The 25,578-nt window shown below is 41.2% G+C and overlaps 1 protein-coding gene across 1 annotated transcript in view; it reads right to left on the bottom strand.

The window, feature by feature from the left end:
- The window catches only part of prkcz (protein kinase C, zeta), a 126,611-nt gene that overhangs the window by 5,653 nt on the left and 95,380 nt on the right, over nt 1-25,578 (bottom strand). Inside the window, exons 14-16 of the mRNA XM_061075163.1 lie at nt 16,569-16,648; nt 13,559-13,648; nt 4,185-4,300 (exon numbers count right to left, since the gene is read on the bottom strand). Coding sequence (XP_060931146.1) covers nt 4,185-4,300; nt 13,559-13,648; nt 16,569-16,648 — 286 coding nt within the window. The remainder of the gene's footprint in view (nt 1-4,184; nt 4,301-13,558; nt 13,649-16,568; nt 16,649-25,578) is intronic.

The following is a 25,578-nucleotide window of genomic DNA, read 5'->3' as shown; positions in this document are numbered from 1 at the left end:
ACAATAAAGTGCACAGTGAATGCTTTCAGGGAAAACTGTACAATTCATTATGTGGAGACTACAAACACAGTGAAAAGACACAGCTTTTGGAGGGAGATCAGAGAGAGAAGGATCAGAGCTTGTATTGATCATATAGGTTCTCTATTCACCGTTGCTCATGCAAGAGCACAGAAAGGGAAATCTCGCTTTTGTTCCTTTATGGATTTTCAGAAGGCAGGCAGTGTAAATCACCACCTTCTTAGCTTAAACTACTTAAATGTAGTATTGATGGGACTTTTCTGAAGCTCTGAAAGTTCTTTATCAAGCCTCAGTTGCATGTGAGCAGCATAATGACTATAGACCAGGTGGGTTTCCAAAGGCTTTTAGTGTTCACCAAAGGTGATGTGCTCTGTCTGAACTCTATATTCACCATTTCATAGCTGAGATTAAGGAAGCAGGTATTTAGGTCAGCCTTTCAAATTATACATTTTTTCTGCAGATGATGTAGACACCAAACAGGCTCCGGAGAGTAAATATTCCACATGATGGTTGTATATATGGCGACTGCAGATACACCGAGATAAAACTCAGATCATGTATTTCAGGAACGATAAAATATTATATTATATAATATTTCAGTCTGTCCAGTTGTGCACTGCAGGGATGTGCGGCAAACAAGAAGTGATTGAGTAGAAAACAGAGCTATGTTCAAAACTGTCAGAATATGTTCCTGACACAATGGGAGCCATGTGAAGGTGGACTAAACAGTGACGTGCTGGGATTGTGGGGTAAGTTAATTAACATGTCTGACAACAGAGCGACAAAACAATTCAGTTATTTGGATTAGTCAGACATGATTCACTTGAGTCTGTATTTAGAAATAATGGACCAGCTCTTAGTTATGCTGCTAAAAACCCAGATTTATTTTTCTTCCTCTTCCTCTTCATCACATTAATGTCTCATTAATAATGTTACTGATTTAACTTTTTCCGTGGAGTCTTTGTGCTTTATCTTTGCAGAATCAGGATCTCAGCCGGATCGTCAATCGTGATCATGGTGATTATTACCACTAGATTGTTTAGATATATGCCTCCTTATATATACTACTATTAGTGAAACTTGAGAACATATCATGTTTCTAACTGAGCCAACTACCACCCTGAGCCATGTGTCTCTCTGAGATCTGTGCTCAGGCCTTTAACCTCCTTCCGGTCCCAGAGGACAGGGAGAGTCCCCAGTGGGTCTACTGTACTTTCTATTATGATCTTCCACTTTTCAGGCCGCTTCATATCACAGATGAATGAAGATAACAGTGTATGGTTGTACATACATGTTTACACATAACACATATGAAATCATTTTTTATTAAATCATTAAAATATGAGAGTATTGTATGTGTAACCGTTTACATCTGATGTAGTGTGACACCTCCATATTGTTTATCTCACCACAGAATGTAATGTACTGCAGACGCTGACAGTCCACATGGGAAAGTTTAGCTGTATGAAACCTCAGTAAAATATTAATTAATTTAAAAGTGTATAGGGATGTGAATGTATCAACTTTTAATGCTATACTTGGTGTGGTGAAAGATTACAGGTGTTATCACGATAATCATCACACCTTCCTTAAATAATACTAATATCAGAATAAAAACACAGAACAGTTACTCTGCACCTGAGACTGAATCTAACTGAATAGTGATCAGTGTGTGGTAGCCAACTGTTTTTCACCTGTGGCCTGTTCAGATCTTCCACTGATAAAAAATATTTCTCCTCAAATATTGTTTCATTAGATATTAGCTGCTCATGAAAAACTGAAATGATTGTGACTACCTTAATGAGTACAGTATAACTGTATTTTTCCCTCTGTGCTTTCCTGCTGCCCGCTACACGTGACAGAATGCGTCACGTGAACAGAAAACTGCAGTTAGCATCTCTGCCGTACCTTCAATCCTTCTAATGCTTTGGTATAGTAAATACCAAGAACATTCTCATTCCATATCTTTTCCACGCATAGGACATTATGGAGGATGATTGGCTGCACCACTGTTTGGGATTACAATCCCTTTTAATAGCACTAAACACTAATAAGGATCCAGAGTCCTTTTAAGTGGTAAGGTGCATGGTGTATCTCATTTTCAGCTCAGCAGCGTGATTAAGCAGCATGCTTGTTGAGATATAACTGGCTAAAATCCGTCCAGTAAAAGCTTTCCAGGAAAAATATAAACGTTGGAGCCTGAAAAATCAATCAAGCATGGACCTAAATGAAAATGTTGTCTGACATAAGCCTGGTAATATCTACTGGCAGGGCCCGCCAAAGCCTTATGGAATCCATTTTGTGATGGCACAAAGGAAAACGGGCTGCGCTTGTGTTTGCGTGCAGCGGCTGAAGACAGTCTGCAGCAGCGGAGCCTGCACTGTGTCTGTTGTTGTGCCAGATCTCTTCAGCCTTTTCCCTGCAAAGTTAAATCTTAAACAAGGAATCCTGTCAGATCCCGAAGGCTACATGTTTGCATTAATGAAAACAATGTCTCTGATGGATAAAGACGTCAATGTTAGGAACTCGGGTGGTTGGGGTGGTAGTGTTTTCCTCTACTGGTCACAGAAGTCCTCTGGGAAGATGGCACATTACCCACTGTTTGTTTGACAGGATCTACTGATCACGTGTGCTGTTCCTTTAGCTGTACACATTTCACACTTGCCAAGTACAATCACTGTAATGTCCTGGAGGCTGCTGCATTACTATACTACATCAAGTGTCATGCTGGATTTTATTTACTGATTGCGACACAATTACAAAGAGAAGAAGAAGAAAGACAAACTGTAGAGAAAGTCTGTTCCTAAGCAGGTCATGTCAGAAAATGGCTTTAATGGGAGAAATGCTATGGCTGCTTATCTGTTCTCTGATTCTGAAGTTCAGTCGGCTCTGTTACTCACACCTGGCTTTTTGTCAGTGCTCAGGATCCCTCTGCCTTCCTGAGCTCTTTGCCATGTTCTGCTTCTCTGTTTGGATCTCAAGTCAGAGTCAGAGTCGAAATTAATATTTGGAGAACTAGATCACTTCAATGTCATCAGTACAGCAGTTGTATTTACACTACTTTCCTGTTGTGACTTAACCGGCAGCTGATGTTGTTGCTCACTGCTTTGTCGCAGCAATTCAGACAAGACTGTTGTTGTGAGGCAGTCCATCACAAAGGATTTGTTGCTGACATAGTGTATATATATATATATATATATATGAATGATAAGGATATATAAAACGATGTAAACAATGAAGTATACTGTGTGTTTTGGCTCTCAGTTTTATATATATAAACCTACCGACCACCCAACCTGCGGATCAACCGTGGGGGTAACTACATATATATATGTATATATATACATATATATCTCAGAAAGGTGGGAGGCTGTTTTCAAAATTAAAAAGCTTTTTCAGACATGACCTCCGCAGAATGTCCGGAGGGTTGGGTCCGGACTAAGGATGTGTGGATTGCAGTTACACCCGGGAATGATCAGCAGGTTGGGTTGTGTGTAGGGTTGTACAAATTAACATTTCTGATTGATAGCCGCTTCAAAGATAATTTTGTGCATTCCTGCAACAAGTGTTGCGAGCCAGCGCTCATTCAGATGCTTTCACAAGGGCAACAAATCCTCCATAGTGTTTAGGTGAGGGCTGGTGCAGCAGGCAGAGGAAGGATGAATTCTGCTGCGGAGATATATTGGGTCTTATCACCAAAAGCTCTCTTGCCATCTTTGTCTGTGTCTTCTACATATTTGGCACCACTTTTTTTATCCTGAGGTATTTCTTTTCTTTTTGTTTAATTCATTTTTGCATCTGTTGCGTGTTCTCATTAACCAAAACTGTGTCAGTGAATGCTTGAGTCTTTAAATGTCTTCCTCGTTTTCCAGGTAGATTTCCATTTATTTCACTTCACTATCAACGTCACCTTACAGAGACTAGAAATCTGCTTGACTCAAGAAATAATCAAGTAAATTTCAACTCAGGAAATAATCATCATTATTAAGCAACTTGAAAAGTTAGCAGTACAATATTGTCACGAAATTCTAGACAGGTGGATTATTCATTGTTGTGAATAAAGCTGACATAATCAGTCTCATACCCATGTGAGGAGCTTTCTAAATGATCCCCAGAGGGTTGAGTTTAATGGTGGAAGTGCTGTGAGTGTCAGGAGCAGTACTTACTCATCATCTGGTGTTAGCTGCACTGGTTCATTAGTAAACTGCGTGTCAAAGTTTTCGAGGCCATAGTCGTCAGAGATTTGAGGTTTGAAGGGCGGCGTCACATCTTTCTTCTCCAGCTGAAAACAAACATAAAAATGTTTTATGCACAACAACTGTTTTTGCTCAGCGATCAAGACCATGGAGAAAACAACACAAAGCTTTGCAAACACATCATGTGCGTCCGATTCTATCAACTTCTGATAATCTCACATGGACATGGAGAATCCAATTGGTAAAATTCCTTTTCCTCCTTTAGCAAAACATTTAAGCTCAAATGTGATGTTTCCTCCTGTTTGAGTAAATCGCGTTAAAAACACGATTTGGTCGGTTGTTTTAGGTTTAGTTGTTGATATATTGAGCTTGTGCTCATTTGACTCAATATCTATAAAAAGGAAGGGATACTGCACATTTGAAACAAACAGTGTTATGTACAAGTGCACCAGGCACAGTGGCTCATCTTACAGTTCCAACTACAGTATGAGACTAGCACCTTGTTGCTACAGAGAGGACTGAAAGAGGGAGAGAAAAACAAAAGAGTGGAAAGGGTTGAGGCAGCAGAATAATTGTGGCTGAGTGATTCAGCCAGGAGAGTTTTTGTCTGTTTGTTTCCATGGTTTCACATCCGTCTCTCATCCTGTTAAAATGTGCACAGAGAACATTTTCTGAGAACATGATGAAGTCAGATGAGCACAGAGAGACCAGGCGTACACAGGTTTGCTCTCCATCAGGACTCTATCTGTTCCCTCGTCTAGGAATACACCACTCGAGAAGTACAATTATAAGGAGTTGAGGAGGCTTTAAATAGAGGTCCAGATTTTTTTTCCTTGAAGAATCATGAGAATAAAACCTCCTATCTCCCGATGTCAAAGAAAGTGAAAAAAACCCGGATCTGCAGCTGCACCAACATTTAATGGGTTTTCTCTAATGCAAACCCCAACCCTCCACCAGGTTTGGAGAAAATCTGTTCAGTAGTTTTTGTGTAAGCCTGCTAACTAATCCACCAATGAACAGTAGATGTAATGATCCCAGTCTAAAACACAAGGCAATGATGCAGTGATATCTTTTAATAACTGTAAAAATTGGCCCATATGGTGGAAGATACTTTCCAATTCTGTGCTCATTCTAAGATAGGGAAATAATTAGATAAGAATGAAATAATATATCAAAGCGATGTAATATCACGTAATGTTTTCATAGTGTTAAGGCCCAATATCAGTTGGGATTGTTTTTTTTATTTCCCACATTCTTCTTTGTTGAAACCTGGCAACCCTATTACCCACAATGTGACTCAACAGTTGAGTCAGAGATCCAGATGTGTAATGTTAATTGACATTTATCAGGATTCGCACAGCTCCCTCTGCAGTAACTAAAAGCTTTATACAACTTTTCCTCATATGTATGAGTACTGCCCGAACACCTGTGTGAAATACAAGTTCCCCTTTAACCAAGTTGTTGTATTTGTTCTAATGCTGAGCACACAGAGGGGACATGTGCTTATATTAATCACTTTTGTAATGTTGCTATGAATAAAATACGGGAAAAAAAGAATAGAGATCTATTATACACTCACTGCTAGTTGTTTATGTGTGTGTGTGTGTGTGTGTGTGTGTGTGTGTGTGTGTGTGTGTGTGTGTGTGTGTGTGTCTGTGTGTGTGTGTGTGTGTGTGTGTGTGTGTGTGTGTGTGTGTGTGTGTCTAATCCCTTCAAAGCTCCAGGTTCTCCTGCTGGTTTTTGCAGGGGTTTCAATGGTTCATTAGTGTTATTGGTTCAAAGCACGTTGTAAGAACAACTTCAAACAAACGACACAAAGCAACTCACTTTCTTTCTTTCTATCTCTTCCCATCAGTCCCTCACCACCAAATTGGCCCACCTTCTCCCAAACTCGCTCTTGCTCAAGATTTGCTAATTTCTTTTTCAGATTTTTCAGTGCCAACCTACACTCTTCTGTCAATTTCACCCCCCCATATCCTGCCTCCACCTTCCTCCTCTCCGTTTGTCTCCGTCTTACTCATTGTCATTTCTTTTATCTTTTCACATCACTCTCCTCTCTCCTCCTACTTCCCCCAGTCTCTCTGATGTGTTGTTGGGCAGGCAGAAGCTCTGTGTGGTGGTAATGAAAAACACTGAAGGCCAGAGAAGAGTCTGGCACCTTTGCACACGCGCATGCACATCCACAAACAAGAGGTGCCCCTGAGGCCAGAGGAGCACATGAAAGAGTTAAGTGAGACGCCAGGGCTATAGAGGAGAGCCATGGGTCTCAGATCACAGCACCTGTCAGTGTGTTTGCGTGTGCGTATGTGTCAAGGAGAGGAGTGTTGTGTGGATGTGAATATACATAGAACACTGTAATACACCCTAATGCTGTAGCACTTAAATCTCACACTCTCAAAGCAGCATCAGGGGCAGAAGCACATCTCCACACAAACACAGTGATGAACATCAGAGAGGCCAAGTACCTTCACTTCACTGCTAGTTGAATAGTGTAACTGTTTCTGTACGTAGGTAGCTTCAGTGGACATAGATACATTAGGAAAAAAAGTCCTAGTGCTAAAAAAGTCAGACTAATTATAGTATATGAATTAATGAATTATGTATATTTGTGCAGAATGTCTCTTCAGAATCTATCCCCCACCACCACAACACCAGATATAAAAAAAAATACTTACAAGAATATCAGATGAAAATAAGAATAAAAGTAGAAACTAGGCAAGAGAAATGTATTTAATTTACAAGGAAAAATGCAAACAATAAATGGACATAAATTGCTCGACATTCATGAAAAAGTTTGTGTTGACATTTATACGCATTCAAAAATGAGTTCTCTCTTCTCTCTCATTCTAAACAGATACAAGCTGCTCCAGCAAAAATAAAGCCGACACGTGACAAAACCGTAGTGAGACCCTGTAGCCACACATCTGGCAGACCTCAGCACACTGGCTGCAATGACAGTGGATGGTCTCCGGCAGTGAGGACAGAGCTGGAACATGACATAGCCACGTCCAGTAACCACTAGCAGCTCCTACTTCAAGTACAGCAAGACAAATTGTGGTTTAATGCCAAATGTGATCTGAGAATCAATGAGAAATAACTCGCAATAGCGAAATCCAGTGAAATCCTCCATGCTACCAGTTCCCGAATGAATGATCAATTTCTTCTCAGTTTTCATCAACTTGACAGTTCTCTGGCAGTAAAGAAGTGTGCATTTGGAGAGGGAATAAAAGAGGACAGCAGGTAAATGATATTCAAATGTGTCATCTCTTCAGAGAGAAAACTCGTTGCTCCCTCAGGAACAGTCTGATGAATATTAATAAGTGGCAACAACAGTAGCGGTATGCCAGGCCTGTCAGGTCTGGAGACAGGTTTGTAATTTGAGGGCAGAGAGCGTCGCTTCTCCACTTCTCACAGCTTTGTCAACTTGTTTTCCCTCTGCGCTACACGGGAGCTTTGTCGCTGGGCTCAGGATTCCTCTTTGCTTTGATATCTTTCCCCAGTTTGCCTTTGGTGTGCACTTCACAGCACCGTGGCAGCACTCATTAACACTCACTGACAATTGTTTTCCTCTTCTTTTATACCACTACACTCCCTGCCACCCCTCCTAATTGTCCCATGAGGGACATGGCAAGCACAAGGACAGAGAAATGGCCTTAATTCATGTTAGATTGGCATTTGCGCTCCTGTCTGCCTATCTCCTATCTACCCACCACCTTGCTGATGGAGGGATGGTTTGAAGTGTTCGAAACAGCGTTATTACACAATTTCTTTAACCTAAATGTCGGCTGATATCTTCCTAAGAGGTGCGTTCACGGACCCTTGGACAAACCATCTTTGTTCTACGTCCACTAATTTAGCTACTTCCAGTGGACTTTTTGGCTAAAAACACAGTGTAAATTACCTAGTACAGTAGTGCATTACAAAAATGTGAATGTCGGGGCTTGCGGACACTGGGATGACACCACAGGAGCAGTATAGAGGCATGTTATGTTATTTTCGCTTGTTTTATAACGTATGAAGTGTAGGTCACCATTTACTTCAATTGTATTGGAATTAGCTGCAACAAAGTTTACTCCTTAAACTACAGAAGGGATTTGTGACTCAAACACTTCTGTACCTCCACCCCTCCATCGGTATACTGGTGAGTAGATTATGAGTGAATTTTAATTTTTGAACAGTGGAGCATTGTTTATTAGAATTACAGTTATAGTTATTACAAAATATGGGCTCCATTCTGAAATTCTATATCTTCAGCACCTAATTATACGTAATGATAAGTCTGATGTCATGCTTATGGACTTTATTTGTTATGGACTCAGTTGCATTGTCATATTTTTTAATGGGGGATAGTGTTTCTACGCATATGTGTCAGAGCATCTTGTAAAGCAGGCAAGGAGCATCTGCTTTAAAATGGGTTTTGGCTGATTAGGTTACAATGGGATATTGTTTTACCACATGGAAGTACTGGTGTTGATGAGCCTGACACATGTAGGACAGACTTATCTGAAAATACCTCTATCATTTAGTAGCAGGAAATAATGATCACATGTGACTGTTCTCAACAAGCGGGGTAGCAGCAGCAGCTAGGCAGCTAGCAGTCATTAGCCAGTAAAAACAGGGAGCAGTCGTCAACAATAGATGTTTTTCAGTCATGGATGATGTTGAGTGATGACATTACCAATCAGAAAGAAAAAAAGACAAACCACAAAAGCACGGCCTCACAGATGGCTGCTAGCTTCTTCTGTCTTTTTTTGTTTTTTGGACCCACACAAGCGAGAGGAGGAGGTGATGTGAGTTGGACAGAGTGATCAGAGCAAAGTGTGGACACGCATTAATAGCAGGTGTAAATGTAACAACTTAAAATCTGCAAACAGAACTCTTTAATTGGTTTAAATTGGCGTTTGCCTGTAATAGCATCTGATACTTCTTAGGAATCTTTGGCCAAACATGTGTTTAAAGGTACAACCTGTACATGAGTCATACTACAGGACTGCTCATGAATGGGTTCCTATAGCCTATGTGTAATATGCTGATCAAGCTGCAGCCTTATGATACTAATAAAGATAACAATCTGTGACTTCTCAGTAACATATGAGAACAGAAATTAACAAAGATGCTTTAGAGTTCTACATGAGCTGCTGTAACTCAGGCTACACCTATACCACGTTTAATCCAAAAGACCCAATCAGAAAGCTGTGGTGAGTTTCTAAGTCATAGTTTCCTGACATCTCGTTTTCTGCCCGCCCAGACTAAAGTGAAGCCCTGGAGTTTTAAAACTGGGCCCTTTTAAAGGCTCTAAAACTCTGGAATAGTGTGGAAGCCAGGCGCGTCCCTAGCAGAGCTGAAGGGTTTTCAAACAGAAACGTAGTAGTGTGGATGTAGCCTCACACAAATTTTACTTTTCCACCTGAGTTCTGATGAGGCAAAAATTATGCAGGATGACAACACCAGATCATGGAAACAGTGAGCCTTACGTATATCACTGTGTTTACTGCAGTGCTTGGAATATGAGCCAGACCAGAACTTAAATGGATCGAATCAAGTGAATTACAAGTGTAAAATTTATTTGCCAGTCTGGCTCATTGATGTACATTGGGTGGACAAAATAAAAGAAACACATGACCTTATAACCCAATACAGAAAAAAACTGCAAGACAAACTACATCCTCCGAAATAATCACTCTCTTGAACTAGAAATGTGTCTCACAGAGCACACACCTCTAAAGCCACATTTAAATTCACTAGATCCAGATTTTTATTTGGATCTGCATCAAAAAGAAAAACTCTCTCACAATGTTAACGCAAGGAAAAATACTCCTGGAACTGCCCTTTAAAATAATCCTTAAAAGATTTTAATGGCTAACAAATCAGAAAAATAACTTTCTGACTCCTGTCCTTTACTCCATTAGCCTGAGCTGGAATTAAAGAAACTACCAATTTAGTGTAGTTTGGAACAGCAAAGATCATTAATATTGTATTATTGTATCCTTCTTTCATGTCAGTTTCATTGGTGTGTCAGGTCTCTGCCATCAATCACTCAACGTGCACATCCACATCCACTATTTCAGTTGGTGTGAAAGTGTTTGTGATTAGGAATTCACTTTTATTTGCCTTGTTGCTGCACAGAGGGGGGAGGGCAACAGTAGTCTACACACAGGGTCTGTAAAGATGTCATCTATTTTTTAACACATACACACATAAAGGGCTCCACCTCACTCATGTGCCTGTTCAGACTGTAAATGGGAGGGTGTGTTCTCTGTGTTGTTGGCGCTCTTCACGTCTATAGTAGACACACACTATCCAGTTTGACAAAAGCAACTCAGAACACAGGGTGACAGCACTGCATTGTTCTCAGAGCTGATTGGCATTACATGTGGGTGTGTGCCGTGCTTATTCTGTGTCTGTTGTTGTCACATTAGTTCTACATTAACTGACAGGTTGTAAAGTCAAACCCCAGATCAGCTGTCAGCAGCAGTTTTGACAAGAAGCTGCACGAAGTCGCATCTCACCATTGATCAACGATTCTACAGTAAATATGTATAAGTGGAACATGTGGAGGATCACCTACCAACTCAGACTCTCTCCATAAGATGAAAATCTAGAGGTGAGAACCCCATTCTTTCCTCTTACTGTTAAGTCCAGTTCCACTGGTCTAAAAACCCACTAAGACCTGCTAACATCTGGATTTTGCCTGCAATGGGAATTGATACAATCAGAATCCACTCCCTAGATAAATTAATGTATGAGTGCAAACATGACGCTTCAGGGGAAACAAACTGTAGCTTTTTTTAGACATGAGCTTGGTAGGATGTCCACAGAACTGGGTCTGGTAAATTACCTTCATATTGGTTGCCATCCACCAATAATCCAAACAAAGAAGATGAAGGTGAATGGTGGTGCAGCAGGCAGAGAAAGGACATAACATATTGATTCTGTTGCAGAAATCACATTTCTGCACAAGCGACACTGATGTTAGCTGTTATTAACAAAACCTCTCTTTTATATGGTGTCTTGTACACGTATGGCACTGCTTTTTCATCTGTTGTGTGTAAGGAACCTCACCAACGTTCCCACTCACTTGTAGTGAATCCTGCAGAGGATCCTGCTGGTTTCTCACCTTGGTTGATTCGGACATTCTGCTGTGTTCTTACTAGGATACTTGCCAGAAAAAGTCTGGAAGCTCTCAAATTGACATTTGTGTTCTCACATACAGCCCCTCCAAGGAATGTCCGAAGGTTCAGTGCAAGTTCAGAGGCAAACTCCTTAACTTGAGACAATAGACTTTTTTAGTGGGTTTATCCGCATTTGAAAAAGTCACACATGCCTGTTGTGTAAAACAGATATGAGAGACCCATATATCTAAAATCTTTATGAAGATGTTCTCTGGTAAGATGTGTCTTAGGCAGAAGTCAGAGAATAAACACAAGAAGAAGGTTCTATCTGCTGAAATATCAAGAATCTAGTCCAGGTCTCATCTGCATCCCAGCAAAGTGCATCTGAAAATAAACCATTAGCTCAAACCTGAGGAGTTAAACAGCTGTTAGCTGGGTCAGAGTGAGACTGAATCATAATCTCACCACAAACAAAACGTTTCTCTACCAAATCCTGCACACATGAGTACGAACAAACCAGAGTCTGATTTAGTTTAGTGGACTATAAATTGCAACCTCATTTAAACAAGAAATCTATAATGTGCTCAAACTCAAAAAGAGAAACAGTACAGAAATGCGTTGTACAGAACACTCAAAGGATAATTCTGGGGAAAGATTCGAACAAATTCTGTATTATGAATTATATTTTGCTCTGGGATGTTGGTCACATTTTTTGCCTTTTTGCATTTGTTCGTTCTCTCTTTCTGGAGCTGCTCTTGTGTATCACGAGGTTAGCAGAAAAGGCACAGTGTGTGCACCTGTTTGTACCACACTGTAGTATAACAGAGACTCTCTCCTTACTAAATCCAGCATTTTCTCTCAGTCTTTGTCATTATTTCTATCAGCATCATTCAGCAGCTGGATTCACTGACCAGGGATCTCATTTATAAAACAGTGCGTGGGGTTTATGCTAAAGGTGTACGTGCACACAAAAGCCAAAAATGGCGTATGCAATAAAAGATTCAGATTTATAAAACCATGCGCACGGACACCTGAAAGCAATTTTCCATTTATAAATCACAGTCCACCTGGAAACGTGCGTACGTGAATCTGCCTCATACTCCGCCCTCTACATGCCCACTTTCAACCATAAATGCTCAATGCAAAACACCTCATGAATATTAAATTATCCTGCTGACCAATGGGTTTCCACGGTGAGTCATGTAATCAAGCGATGAGAAGAAGAGCAACTTTCTGACACCGACATCGAGGAGTTTGTTAATGAGGTGGAGGTGAAGAAAGACAGATTGTTTGGTGGCCACAGCAGTGACGTCACTAAGAAAGAAAATACACTGAAACACTGCTGCTGCTGCTGATAATACAGTGAGTGAGAGTGAGGAGGATAGAAAGAAAAGTGTCTGTAATAAAAAAAAAGATCTAATTCAAAGGTGAAGGCAAAAAAATGATCACACTGTCAGAATGTGGGGGAACTTGTTGTGCAAGTGCATCCATCATTACACACGAGTGTCACCACAGTATTTATATATTAAGAGCAATCAGACCCATTACTTCACACAGCAGTGAATCCTAACCTCCTCTGGGATAATATTTGGAAATAGAAATTTTAAAGTGAATAGTTTATTCACTGCAGCGATTTTACACAAACATACACACATGAACAATCATATCACAGTCACAGTCACAGAGATCACATTGTTTCTCTATTGGTTTTGGAATCAGATAGAACTTTTCTGGTCTTGATGACCACTCAAAGCACTTTTACAGTACAGGTTATTGCCATTCACCTATTCAGCAATTTTTTTTTTCCTGAAGTTTGATTTGAATATTAACTAAAGCTTCTGATCTGTATCATCATGTAGTTAACATTAGATCAGATATGTCAGCTTGTAGCTCTGCCAGTTGGCTTGTCTCAGATCTTTTGTCGTTGCTTCTTGTCTGATTTTCATTCATTAATTTCCTTCCAACAAACACTGGCAGTGACGGGGGAGTTTCTGTTTTACCATTTGGGAGCCTTCACTGTGTGATTTTACAGATAAGTATATTTGTTGTCTTTGTCATCAATTTATAACTATACGTCTAAGTGATCCCTGCTCTGTGCTGGTCATGAGGTGTGTATATTTTTAAAGATTACAGAGCCGTTGTGAGTGAAGTGTGACGTGAAATGACAGCAATACACAACCACTGAATAATTAAAAGCAGGATGTTTCTTCTGTCTCCTGAGGCAGCTCTTACCTGGTCCCAGTCTATACTGCGGAAAAATGTGTGTGACTTGATGTCTGTGAAGCCCTCTTGGACCTGGCATCCCAGCCGCTCCTTAGGATCCTGTTGGAACCAAAGCAGTGGTTCAGGAATATTGACAAATGTTGTTTTCAGCAATGCAATGCAAAAAGAACTACCTGTTAATTCCACAAACACCTCTCTGTCTATATTTGGAACATATATCTTATATACATATAACATATAAACCATTGGTCTTATCGGCTTCACATTTTGTATGTGTATTGTTAATGGCCTGAGCTAAGTTTTACTGTTGTCTTCTTCTACATCTTACTAAAGCAGTTGTCAGCAACTGGAGGTCAGCCAGTAATATTATCTGTCCCCACAGATCAATTTCATATTTATTTTTATTTCACCATATTGGAAAAAAAATGGGTTTCATTCTATGAAAAACATTGATTGTGAATCTGTGCACAAACTAGAATCCTGTTGATCATTGGTAAATTTCACCGTTTCAGAAATAAACGTGCACTCTTTCTTTAAACATCAGCATGTAGATGTAGGTGCGCAACTTTTATGTCAGGGTAGTTCTACTTTATATGGACAGTAATAAAGTCCATGGAGGGACTTTGTCAAAATAATATTTCTACTATATTTCTGATGTTATCCAGCTCCTGAGAGAATGAACAATCACCACGTGGACAATTAGTAATAATGTTGACTCCAGATGTTTCTTTCTCCACAGCATATATAAACTACACATGCCCCTCTTCAAACTGCTTCACTTTAAACTGTGTTTTTTTCAACCCATCCCTTGTGGAAATGTCTCACAGAAGCAAAGTGTATGTGAAAAGCCACCACGCTACTTGCATGAGCAGAAATAACCTTGTGCATCAAAGCTACATGAACACATCATGAGGAAAACATGGAACCGGAGCTGAAAGCTACAAAAACACAGACCAATGTGTTTACTTTACACACACACTTTGAATTTAAAAAGATTAATATATTGCTTCAAAGGCAGCGACAGTGTTTTTACTTCATGCACTAAATACTCACCTAACTTTTGTTAGAGTAAATTCTTATTGTACCAAATCACAACATACATTAAACATACTTACATACAACATACATAATAAGGTCAAGACTTTACAAAAACTCTGTAAAGAACTCTGAAAGGAAAAGTGATTTGTATTTACTTAATACTGATCCTTCAAACTTTTTCAAGTTTTAAAGGCAAGGCTGGTGTTATTCTATGACTCCGCAATTGAAATGTTGACACTGTACTTTCTCCCTTTCATGTTAATGTTTGTCCATGTTTACAACTTTATTGACAAGATCAAGTGGAATTATGCTTATGATCATAAAAAAGAAAAATAAACAGCCAGCGTGTGACTTGGGGGAACATCACTCAGGTTAACTTGTCTTCTGTCATCATCACTGTTATTTGATCAGCTATTTGTTAAGTTTGTGTTTGTCCATCTCTAGTCCGTCTGTCTCTCTAACCGAGCAGGGTAGTGCAACGCTTGCTCTGGGCTTTGCTTTTCAAACACTTATAGGCCTGTTCTGTCACTTTGTGTATGATTTAATTCAAAGAGAAACAGAAACAAATAGTTATTTGGTTCAAACGTGCAGTTGTGTCTATAAACTGCAGCTTTGCACCACACTGCAGAATAGTTATTTTTTGTCAAGTTTTTTTTGTGTGCTCTCTAGCAGTAGCCTTTGTTCACAAAATCATAACCATCCAGTAGTCAAGCCATAAATATGAATACATATATGAATAGTGTTTTATATTCATAGCCTGATGCAGTATGATATCTAACTACTGCCTGTTCTAAACCTGCCTGTTTGTAATGTTCTGTTCTCTCGTCATGTGTTAATGCTCTGGAGCTAACTCAGGAATGTTCCTTGTCATTAGTGAGTCCTCCTCAAACAGTTCTATGATATGCTGTAACTTTTTATTCTATGTGTTATGGATGTTGTTTACAGAGCTTTTGATATTAGAGTGAAGTTACAAAACTGTGTTTTCATTCGACCTGGTTTATCTGCAATGAAGATTTAATAGTACATGTTTATCATAAAATTAAACTGAAATTTCTGTTTTACTGTTCACTCACAGAATGTGTTTTTTATTTAACTTCTGATGATTTACTTGACTAGTGTTATTTTTTCATACAATGGCATGTTTGCTATTTCGACACTATCTTAAGACACACAAGTTCACAACTTTTCAAATTAAAAGAGCAGCTTGATATTAAGCATTGCAGCAACAAAATGAACATTGTGCTTTAAAGTCAGGCAATGATTCTGTGAATGTTGCTGACATGATGGAGATCAGCCTCCACGAATGTTTGTGTCAGTCCAATATGATGAAAAAAACTATTTGATTATCAAAATGATGTGACAGTGATTGTGACCCACAGTTTGACCCTGTTGCTGATCACTGCTGAAGTTTATCTGAGGACGTAGAAGAAGACATTCAACTCACACCACAGACTGAAGCTACATTGCAATCCCCACTAACTGCTACTTAGATCTGCTCACTTGTTAATTCAGACTTTAATTATATTAAAATGATTACGTGTCCAAATCACACCAAATTCAGCATTGCGCCTGTGTGGGCAAATTCTATTACACATGCCATGCATGAAGCAGATTAAATGAATGACTCCATACATCTTTCATTTATATATTGGTAGATAAATCAAACAATTGTAATTAATCTTGTTCTTCTGCACATCAAGTGATCCCAAATTCTGACCCCAGGGCCCGGGAAAATCTGTGCACCATGAGGCGGAAACATTCAAACATACTGGTTTAAATGTTTTTTACAGTCATTTCTTTATTTTTCTTTTGCAGTTTCATTTGCAGAGTCCTTCCCTGGCTGTTCATAACACAGCCCTCAATCTTGGCAATGATCCCACACATGGCGATTTGACACACACACACACACACACACACACACACACACACACACACACACACACACACACACACACACTGATTGGGAGTGGACTGCTCTCACCTTGTTTAGAAAACCCTTGAGCACACTGGCAGCTTTCACCGACAGAGACCTTGGGATACGAATGGGCTTCTCAAGAATAACTGTTGGCAAAAAGAGAAGAAGGACAGCAACAAAAAGAGAGAGAGAGAGAGAGAGAGAGAGAGAGAGAGAGAGAGAGAGAGAGAGAGAGAGAGAGAGAGAGAGAAAGAGAGAGAGAAAGAGAGAGAGAACGAAAAAGACAATCGTGAGTAGGGAGGGGGAGGATCCTTTCAAACTGCCTGTGGGTGACCATGTCTGCTGGGTGGGCGTCAAAGGAAGGGAGACGACCCTATTTTGTTCCTTCACTCACTTTATACACACAGCCTTGAGACTCCCACAGCTCAACAATGTCATACTGTCGAGAACAAAAACACTTTGAAAAATATTTTCCCTCAAAACCTAAGTCCAAGGATGCAGCGCTGTTTAACACATTAGTGCTACGTGCTGAGGTTCCCGCGCTTTCTCTTCTCAACCTCAGTTCACAGTCAGGGGACCACTGTGTGCTCTTACACATGTGGTTACTCCACATTAAACTCCAACATCGCAAAGTGGCTGCTGTGCCAAAAAACCCCAGAACAGAAAATGTGTAGAACATGAGGTACAGTATGTTCTCTATAAACACTAACCACCTATGGGTTATTATAGCAGCAACAATCATTTGCCTAGATATGCTATTTAATTGACTCTCTTGGGATGAGAACCCAGAATTTCCCAATTAAGCTGGTGAAGCAAACGTTACATATACGTCTTATATTCAGTAACTGAGCAGCTATTACACAAATGTGGAGGGTTTCGTGTGTGTGTGTGTGTGTTTGTGTGTGTGTATGTGTGTGTGAGTTCGGTGTTGTGTTGCAGGTGTCTGGTTTGGGTGGAGCTTGACGCTGTGTCTGAAATCACTCACTAATCGCTATACAGTCCACTATATCAGGGGTTCCCAAACTTTTCAGCCTGCGACCCCCAAAATAACGGTGCCAGAGACTGGGGACCCCCAACGACACTGGAGGTGGTTTATAATGTTGCACACAGCCACGCACATGCACTATGCGTGCGTGCGTGCATTCTTGTGCATGTCTGCTCAGGTAACCTCTCCTTCTCCGCTAGCCTGTCCTGTTCCTGTGGCCTCCTCGATTTGTTTGGTATTAACCAACGTTTCATTGTGACTGTTAATAATTTTCAGCTGCTTTCCAAAAGAGTTTTGGCCAGCTACTGTGTGACTGGTGCTGCTGTAAATTGAACTGTCACTAACCTGTGTCGTAAGATAAAAAAAGGAAATGTTTTTTTTTGTGGAGGAAAAAAAGGGGAGAAAAAAAGAAAAAAACTGATGGGAAATGTGTAGGTGTGTGTATTTTATTTAGTGACTCTTATTTTGAAGAGGGGTTTTACCGGAAGGATGTGCTGTACTAAACGGCTGCTTTGTCTCCTGTGTCTTCTTTAGGCTGAGGCCTTATTCAATACAACAACTAAACGCTCCGCTACAATTGCATGGTTTTATTCTAATATCAACTCATATGTATATCAGTGTTGATTTCGTTGACGATAACGATAACTAAAAATATTCGTTAACGCCCCTTTTCCCATGACTAAGACGAGACGAAGACGTAACAAAATGGATCTTTGAAAATAAAAACTATGACGAAATCTATTTTAATTTTCGTTAATGAGACGAGACGAAACGAAAATGTTGGCGGTTGACTAAGTCACAACAATTTTTAAAAACATAATCGTATCAGGCCGTCATGAAGTACCCGGAGCGGCGAGTGTGTGTGTCTGTGTGTGTGTGCGTGTGTGTGCTGCCAGACAGCGCACTGGTCCCGAGGCTCCGCCCCCGCGCACTCGCTCAGAGAGACACAGTGAGATCAGAGCTCGTTCATGTGAAGCAGGCCGCTCACTGACTCCCCGGCTGCTTCTTAACTATGGACTCAGTGAAAACACAGAGTTCCTCTGGTCTCAGCTGCTCTGAGATCAGCACCTCAGCTTCTTGATCAGAGCAGAGGCTGCAGCTGGTTTCTACAGAGCTGCAGTTTCACTGTCCGCCTCCAGTCTGATCTGCTTTCACTTTTTGTTTTCACATTTCGCCAACTAAAATATATAGGCTGCAGCTATATGTTTTTATTTATTTCAAAATAGGGTACTTCTTATTTCATACATTTCCCACAAATATGGGGATGACTCTAATAACCCTACATAGTTCTGCGTTTAATTTATTTCAAAGTAGGCCTACACTTGCCTGCAGTGTTGGGGAGTAACGGAATACATGTAACGGCGTTACGTATTTAGAATACAAATTATGAGTAACTGTATTCCGTTACAGTTACAAATTAAATAGATGGTATTCAGAATACAGTTACATTGTTGAAATCAGTGGATTACATGACGGTACTTCTCGAGTTTATTCACTCTCTCGTAAATCCACCGGCGGCAAAGCCCCCAGGAAGCAGCTGTAGACCAGGGCTGCCGTAAGAGCGCCCGGGCCCCCAGCGGCTCGGGACCGTTACAGGCCCCGGGACCGAGGCTCTGAGAGAGTTCCGTCGCTACCAGAAATCTACGGAGCTGCTGATCCGCAAGCTGCCCTTCCAGCACCTGGTGAGAGAAGACCGACCTGCGCTTCCAGAGCTCCGCTGTCATGGCTCTGCAGGAGGCCAGCGAGGCACGCCGGGTTCACACCGGACGCTGAAGCGCTGATAATATCACCCGTTGACCCAGTAGCATATGGTCACTTGTTTCTCCAACATTAACTGCAACAGCGTCCCAATTTAATTTCATCCATCTTCAAGAGCTTCTCCGCTGTTTGCTCCGTTCAATGTCGGGTGTCGAGGGTAAATTACGTATTCTCCGCCCCCCCCCCTCTTTTTATCTTTATGACTGCTTGTGTGTCTGTAGTGGATGGGCAGAGGGGGGCATTTAATAATGTGATCGGTAAAATTGGTAAAATTAAAACTCCAGGACAACAGAAGGGGAATACAAACTATGGGATGCATACTTTATCATTTATATCATATAATATGTCATCAATATCGTTTAAAATCATTTTTCAGTGTGTTTCATGGAGCGATACGCTCGCGTCAAGCGCAAAAAATAGACTCGACGCCGAAACGATCGCTGCACGGCGCGAGGCAGCCTTGGCGCAGGGGGGGGGGGTTCAGCCTCCGATAGGACCCGCACAGAGATGGGAGAGGATGGGAGCCGGACATCCAGCTGCCCCGCCGCATCTTGCGGAGAGAGAGTTTAAACTGCTGCTGCTCCACTGACTATAACAACGCCGCAATCATACACTTAAAAAATGCAATACCAACCGGAAGTATTCCAAGTATTCAGAATACGTTACTCAGATTAGTTAATGTAATGGAATACGTTACAGATTACATTTTTGGGCATGTATTCTGTATTCTTTAACGGAATACGTTTTGAAAGTATCCTTCCCAACACTGCTTGCCTGTGTATTTTCTTCTCCTCTTCATAAGCATTTGGTGTTTCCCTTTGTTGTAACAGGTAAAAATAAATAAAATGTCAACAGTTTTCTTCATTGTTGTTCTATAATTTCATAAATGCAATAATCTACAGATTAGTATAGTATAACTTTATATAAAATTTTATCAGCTTTGTTATCAAATATGTTTTGCGGCTCCAGACAAATTTTATTTGGGGGAAGAGGGGGCAAAATGGCTCTTTTGATAGTAAAGGTTGCCGACCCCTGCTATAGACCTATAGGAGGGACATCTAATGGACAACCTAAGTACTGAAAGCTAGACTAGTATGCAGTTGTAGACACAACACAGGGTCCCTGGGCCTGAGAAGGGAAGAAAAGGAGTTTAATGTGGCTATTAAATGTGACTAAAACTAGACTAAAATGTCATTTGTTTTCGTCGACTAAAACTAGACTAAAATGTAATTTGTTTTCGTCGACTAAAACTAGACTAAAACTAAGAAGGATAAAAATGACTAAATGTGACTAAAACTAATATGCATTTTCGTCAAAAGACTAAGACTAAATCAAAAATAGCTGCCAAAATTAACACTGATGTATATATTAAACAAAAAAAAAATTAAAAAAAATAAAATAATTGTATTTTCTTTTGGAATGCATTTCGCGACCCCGCCCCTGTGTCTCGCGACCCCCCGGGGGGTCGCGACCCCCACTTTGGGAACCCCTGCACTATATAATTATTTCGCCATTTTGTAGTACTGTCTGAATGTTTAGGGAGATTTTGAAGACCCTATATAGTGCACTCGTTGTTTCCCACAATTAACCGTGAAAGGTATTGTACAACCAATGGTCACTAACTGAGCAATTAGTACCATCATGCAATGTGCTCGCAGGGGAGAGACGAGAGGAGACAGTGCAGCTACAACAACCCGACCTGTCATACAAATGCAAATGCACAATGCGTTTACAACAATAAGCATTATTAGAAAAAGAAAATTTTACCCCACGTTTTGTTTATAAGGCTACAGGATCAGACTTGTTATCTTGTCTTCGTGCATATTCTACATGTTACTAGATTCTTGTTCTATAATCTTGTGCTGCTAATTTATTCCAGTAAGCCAAAGAAAATAATCAAGTATAAAGACTGTGTTATATATATATATATATGTATTATATTCTATAGACATGCCCCATCTTCTTGCTGCTTCTTATTACCAGTATGAAGAAGACTTGTTGACTATTTCGAAAGCTCTGGGAAAAAATAGGGAAAGGATTTGTGTATGTTTCCACTTTATTTATTAAAAAGCCTGTTTTAATGTGAATCCCAGCTTGTCACTGGCTTCACCACTAAATCAAATGTTTGCCCATCTCACTCTCCATGTCTGTATAAAGCACTTGGAGTTGGCATGTGTATAAACTGATACCCAAAGCAGGTCTTAGCGCAGGGTCGAGCTAGATGGCATATGGCTGAGGGGTTGGTTTCCGTTGGCAGGCACGCATCCAGGAACCTGGTGCTCTGCCGGTAAGACCGTCAGGAGGACAGTGCTAGTGGCAGATGCTAGCCATAGTGCTGCACGATTCTCCTGACAGTCCCAGCAGAGACACCATGCCTCACACAAGGCTACAGTAGCATGGAGGAATTTCTGTCATAGAGGACCGTGTGGGGTGCTGTGTGAGAGAGGGGGGAGGTGGGGGTAAGGGGACCATATGGATTGAGGAAACACAAATGCAAATAGAAGCACAGGTATTATAGATGTTCCTCTATAATGTGTGATCACAACCACAGTTTGTTGTCTTTGGTCCAAGCTGCCCACGTTATGTTGCTTCAGCCGGTACGCTGATTTTTCACTTAGAGGTGCCTTCTGATTGGGTTGAGTTCGGCTACTGATAAGCTTAAGATTTACCACTGAGGGCAATGCACACCAGCCAATTGTAACGCATCACAATAATACAGGAACAATCTTCTCAAATGATGGTTCTCCAAATATGCAGGAGGAGTATTGTGGGAAGCAGATCTGCACACCTCCCACATCTCAACACTGATCCATCATAAGGTTTACATTTTTGCAGGATTATGCATTTCCACATCATCAGACCTTCTCTTTTTCGCTGAGGCTGTGAAATAGCAAAGTAGCCATTTTTAAAATGCCATTCAGCATCAAACCAGCATAATACATGATGTTTTAATGTTGATGTGGGCTTTTTATGTCCGCTTGGGTTTAGGTGGGATGGTTTCATTGCATTTACTTTCCAATGAGGAAATAGTCCCTATTCAAACCGTCGATAGTGCGGTCTATGGAAACCACCCAAACCCCTGACATAATAAAATGAATTGATGCATCACCACCTCTATTTTGAAACACATATGCTACATTCGATCTTCACTACAGTCATTTCATTTTCTCTCGTCTCATTTTGCCATGTGAGTCTTTGCCAGTAACCAGTGGTCTCTAGATGTCTACATCCGTCTCCTTATACTATTAGAATCATAACATAAAACAGTGTCCTAGCAACAGGAAATGTGCTCATAAAACAGTACGTTTTGGGTGATATTTCCTGATAGTGTAACTTGAACACTTAAGGCCAATTTACGGTTCTGCGTTTTTGAAAAAACGGACAGATAAGACCGCCCTATCCGTCGTGAAACGCCCTCTCCGAGAGCTACGGAGAGCTTTTCGTACAGGTCTGATTTTTCGAAAGGCCGATTTATAGTCGGCTTTTTACGGACGCACGCACGCACGCGAGCGACGCAACATGGTGATTGGCTGACGCACGCAAGCCGCAACACGCCCCCCGCAAGTACGCGAGGGGCGTGTTGCGGCTTGCGTGCGTCAGCCAATTTTTCTGACTATACGACAAAGCGACGCGAGCCTCACGCGGCCCGCAAGGCTTGTGATTGGTCTGCTTACTACATCCCGTCCGGAGTCGCATTTCCGGTTTCAAACCCGGAAACTGCGGAAGCCACGGAAGATTTAGAAGAACGAATATGGACCAAATAGAAGAGCACTTGGCAGAAAAGATTCGAAACCATGTCCACTAGTATAACCCGTCACTAACCGGCGGATTTGTCCGCCAGAAAAAGGCTCTGAGGAGCCGCTGTGGCGATGTCAATAAACGTGTGCAACTCTGGGGGAACTATAAACCAAAACGAGTCCGTAGAAGCTGCGTGCGTGCGTGCGTGCGTGCGTAAAAAACGACTATAAATCGGCAAAACCGTCCGTGTTGTGTCGGAGACCCGACCGACAGCTCTTGGCTGTGATTGGTCCGCGAACTACATCATTTCCGTATGACGTCATTTCCGTACGACGTCATTTCTGTTCGACGTCATTTCCGGACCTGTGACTTCCTGATTCACAATAAACACAACTACGATTCTACGATTAATGTGACGTGTGTGTTAAGCCAGCGGAGTTGTCCGGCTGACGGTGGCTTGTTCGAGCACTGACGGCATGTGTGCACGGTCACAGACGGTTATAACGAGCTTTCAAAACGGCGCTAGCGGGCTAGGCTAGCCACCATGCTAACTGCGGTGGTAACAGTGCAAGAACCCGCCGTCACGACTTTAATTCCACTTCTATCATGACACTGTTTCTATAATACCGCCAGGTTAGAAGCAAACACTGGGTAGTAGTTAGTGCCGGGAGTCCCTGCTGACTGTGTGTGGAAGCTGGGAGGGAGCTAGCTAGGTCCGTGTAGCCTCTAGCTACATGTAGCCTCAAGCAGATTCAAGCTGTGGAATCAGCAACACAGTTCGGAAACAAGACCGGGGAACCGCTGCGCTAAGAAACGATAACATCAGCATCTTGACCCGCTGGGTGTCACTTTATTTAGTTCTGTTAGTTGCCATGGTTCAGTGTGTGGGAGGCAAGCCACAGAGAAATATAAACACAAGTGGACTTCTTCTTCCGATAATTGGGGTAGGCTTCTCTGAGCTCGTCTTCCGTTGCGCCACCTATGGGTTTGGCGGTGAATTTTTTCCGACGTAGAGTGGTCGGAGAAGTAAATATCAAAAAGACTCTTGGACCCCTGTGGAGCCCTCTCCGAGAAACGGAGAACGTAGAAGCATACTGGAGCCTTTACTTTGCAGTTTGACTGATGGAAGACAGAGGCCTATGTTATCAGATGCCTCACTGTGGTTATCTGGCGCCATCCTGTTTCAGTGAAAATTCCATCAGCTGCCAGCTCATGGAGAATTTTTCAACTGCTCCACAAATGCACCCTAAATCTCAGCTGTGACAGAGGCTGTGATGTACTGCCACATTTTCCACCGCTCATTAAGGGCGGGGGTACACTGCAGTACATCATGAAAAAAATTCTAAAATATTAACCGATCCACACATACGCTCACACAGCGTGGTATGTGTGAATTGAATATGTGTGATCTGAAAAATCGGATCGAGAAAACCCCCTGAATTGAGCACTAAAGCTTGTAGTGTGAATGTAGTCTAAGATCCATGTCCAGCACATACAACCATCACAATCCCATCATCCTTTAAGACTCGCCAGAACAGCATGCATTTCTGATGGGGTTCAAAGAGTTCAGTTAGCATGGGGGTAACAGAACATGTAATCTGTCAGCTGAATTAGAAGCACACAAATCACTCATATAGATAAGGTGGGAATACATGTACGTATAAAAACACACAAACGATATTAAGTAGACTCAAATGGTCACAGACTAATACAAAACAGCAAAGTAAAACTAATTAAGATTCAAGAGAAATAAAATTAGCCCCATTTTCTGAGATTCTTTCATGTTAATGGAGCATACCATACACACACATCTAAGCCTGGATTTACACAGACATTAATCCTCTGCAGCCCGGAGCTGATTGTTTTTCTATGACAGGGAGTCTGTTTTAGCCACTCAGAATATCAATTATGCGTCACACAGGTTTAAATTAACATGTTTTGTTTTAATGGCAGCAAACAGACTGCCATGTGCTTTCAAAATTCATATTTCCCACTGTTCCTCTACTCTCCCAATCTTTGCATTCAGAGAACTGAACACTTCCAATATTCAGATGATACAGTATTTGCTCTTCCTCATTTGTACATTTGCTCCTTTCTTATTCTTAGGATGTACTTCCTGCCTGTGATGGTCAACTTCTACACTGCCATCAAGTCCATCTTCACCTCCTCCATTACCATGTGGTACGCTGCTGCTACCGCCAAGGACCGGGTCAGACTGCAGCAAATTCATTTGAACCACAAAGAAGGTCATAGGCTGCAACCTATGAGGGGCCGTGAGGGACATTATTCAGAATACCCTCTCACACACACAACTGAATAGCTCTCACACACACAACTGAAATGCTCTCACTCACAACACTGAAAAACTATACGCTCACACACACAACTGAAATGCTCTTACACACACTACTGAAAAACTATACGCTCTCACACACACTACTGAAATGCTCTCACACACACTACTGAAAAACTATACCCTCTCACACACACTACTGAAATGCTCTCACACAAACAACTGAAAAACACCGCTCTCACACACACACTACTGAAAAGCTCTCACACACACTACTGAAATGCTCTCAGACACACTACTGA

Source organism: Limanda limanda, chromosome 7 (assembly GCF_963576545.1).
Source record: "Limanda limanda chromosome 7, fLimLim1.1, whole genome shotgun sequence".
In the NCBI taxonomy this organism is placed as follows: domain Eukaryota; kingdom Metazoa; phylum Chordata; class Actinopteri; order Pleuronectiformes; family Pleuronectidae; genus Limanda; species Limanda limanda.
The sequence above is the reverse complement of the archived record's forward strand: the minus strand, read 5'-3'. Positions and strand labels throughout refer to the sequence as shown.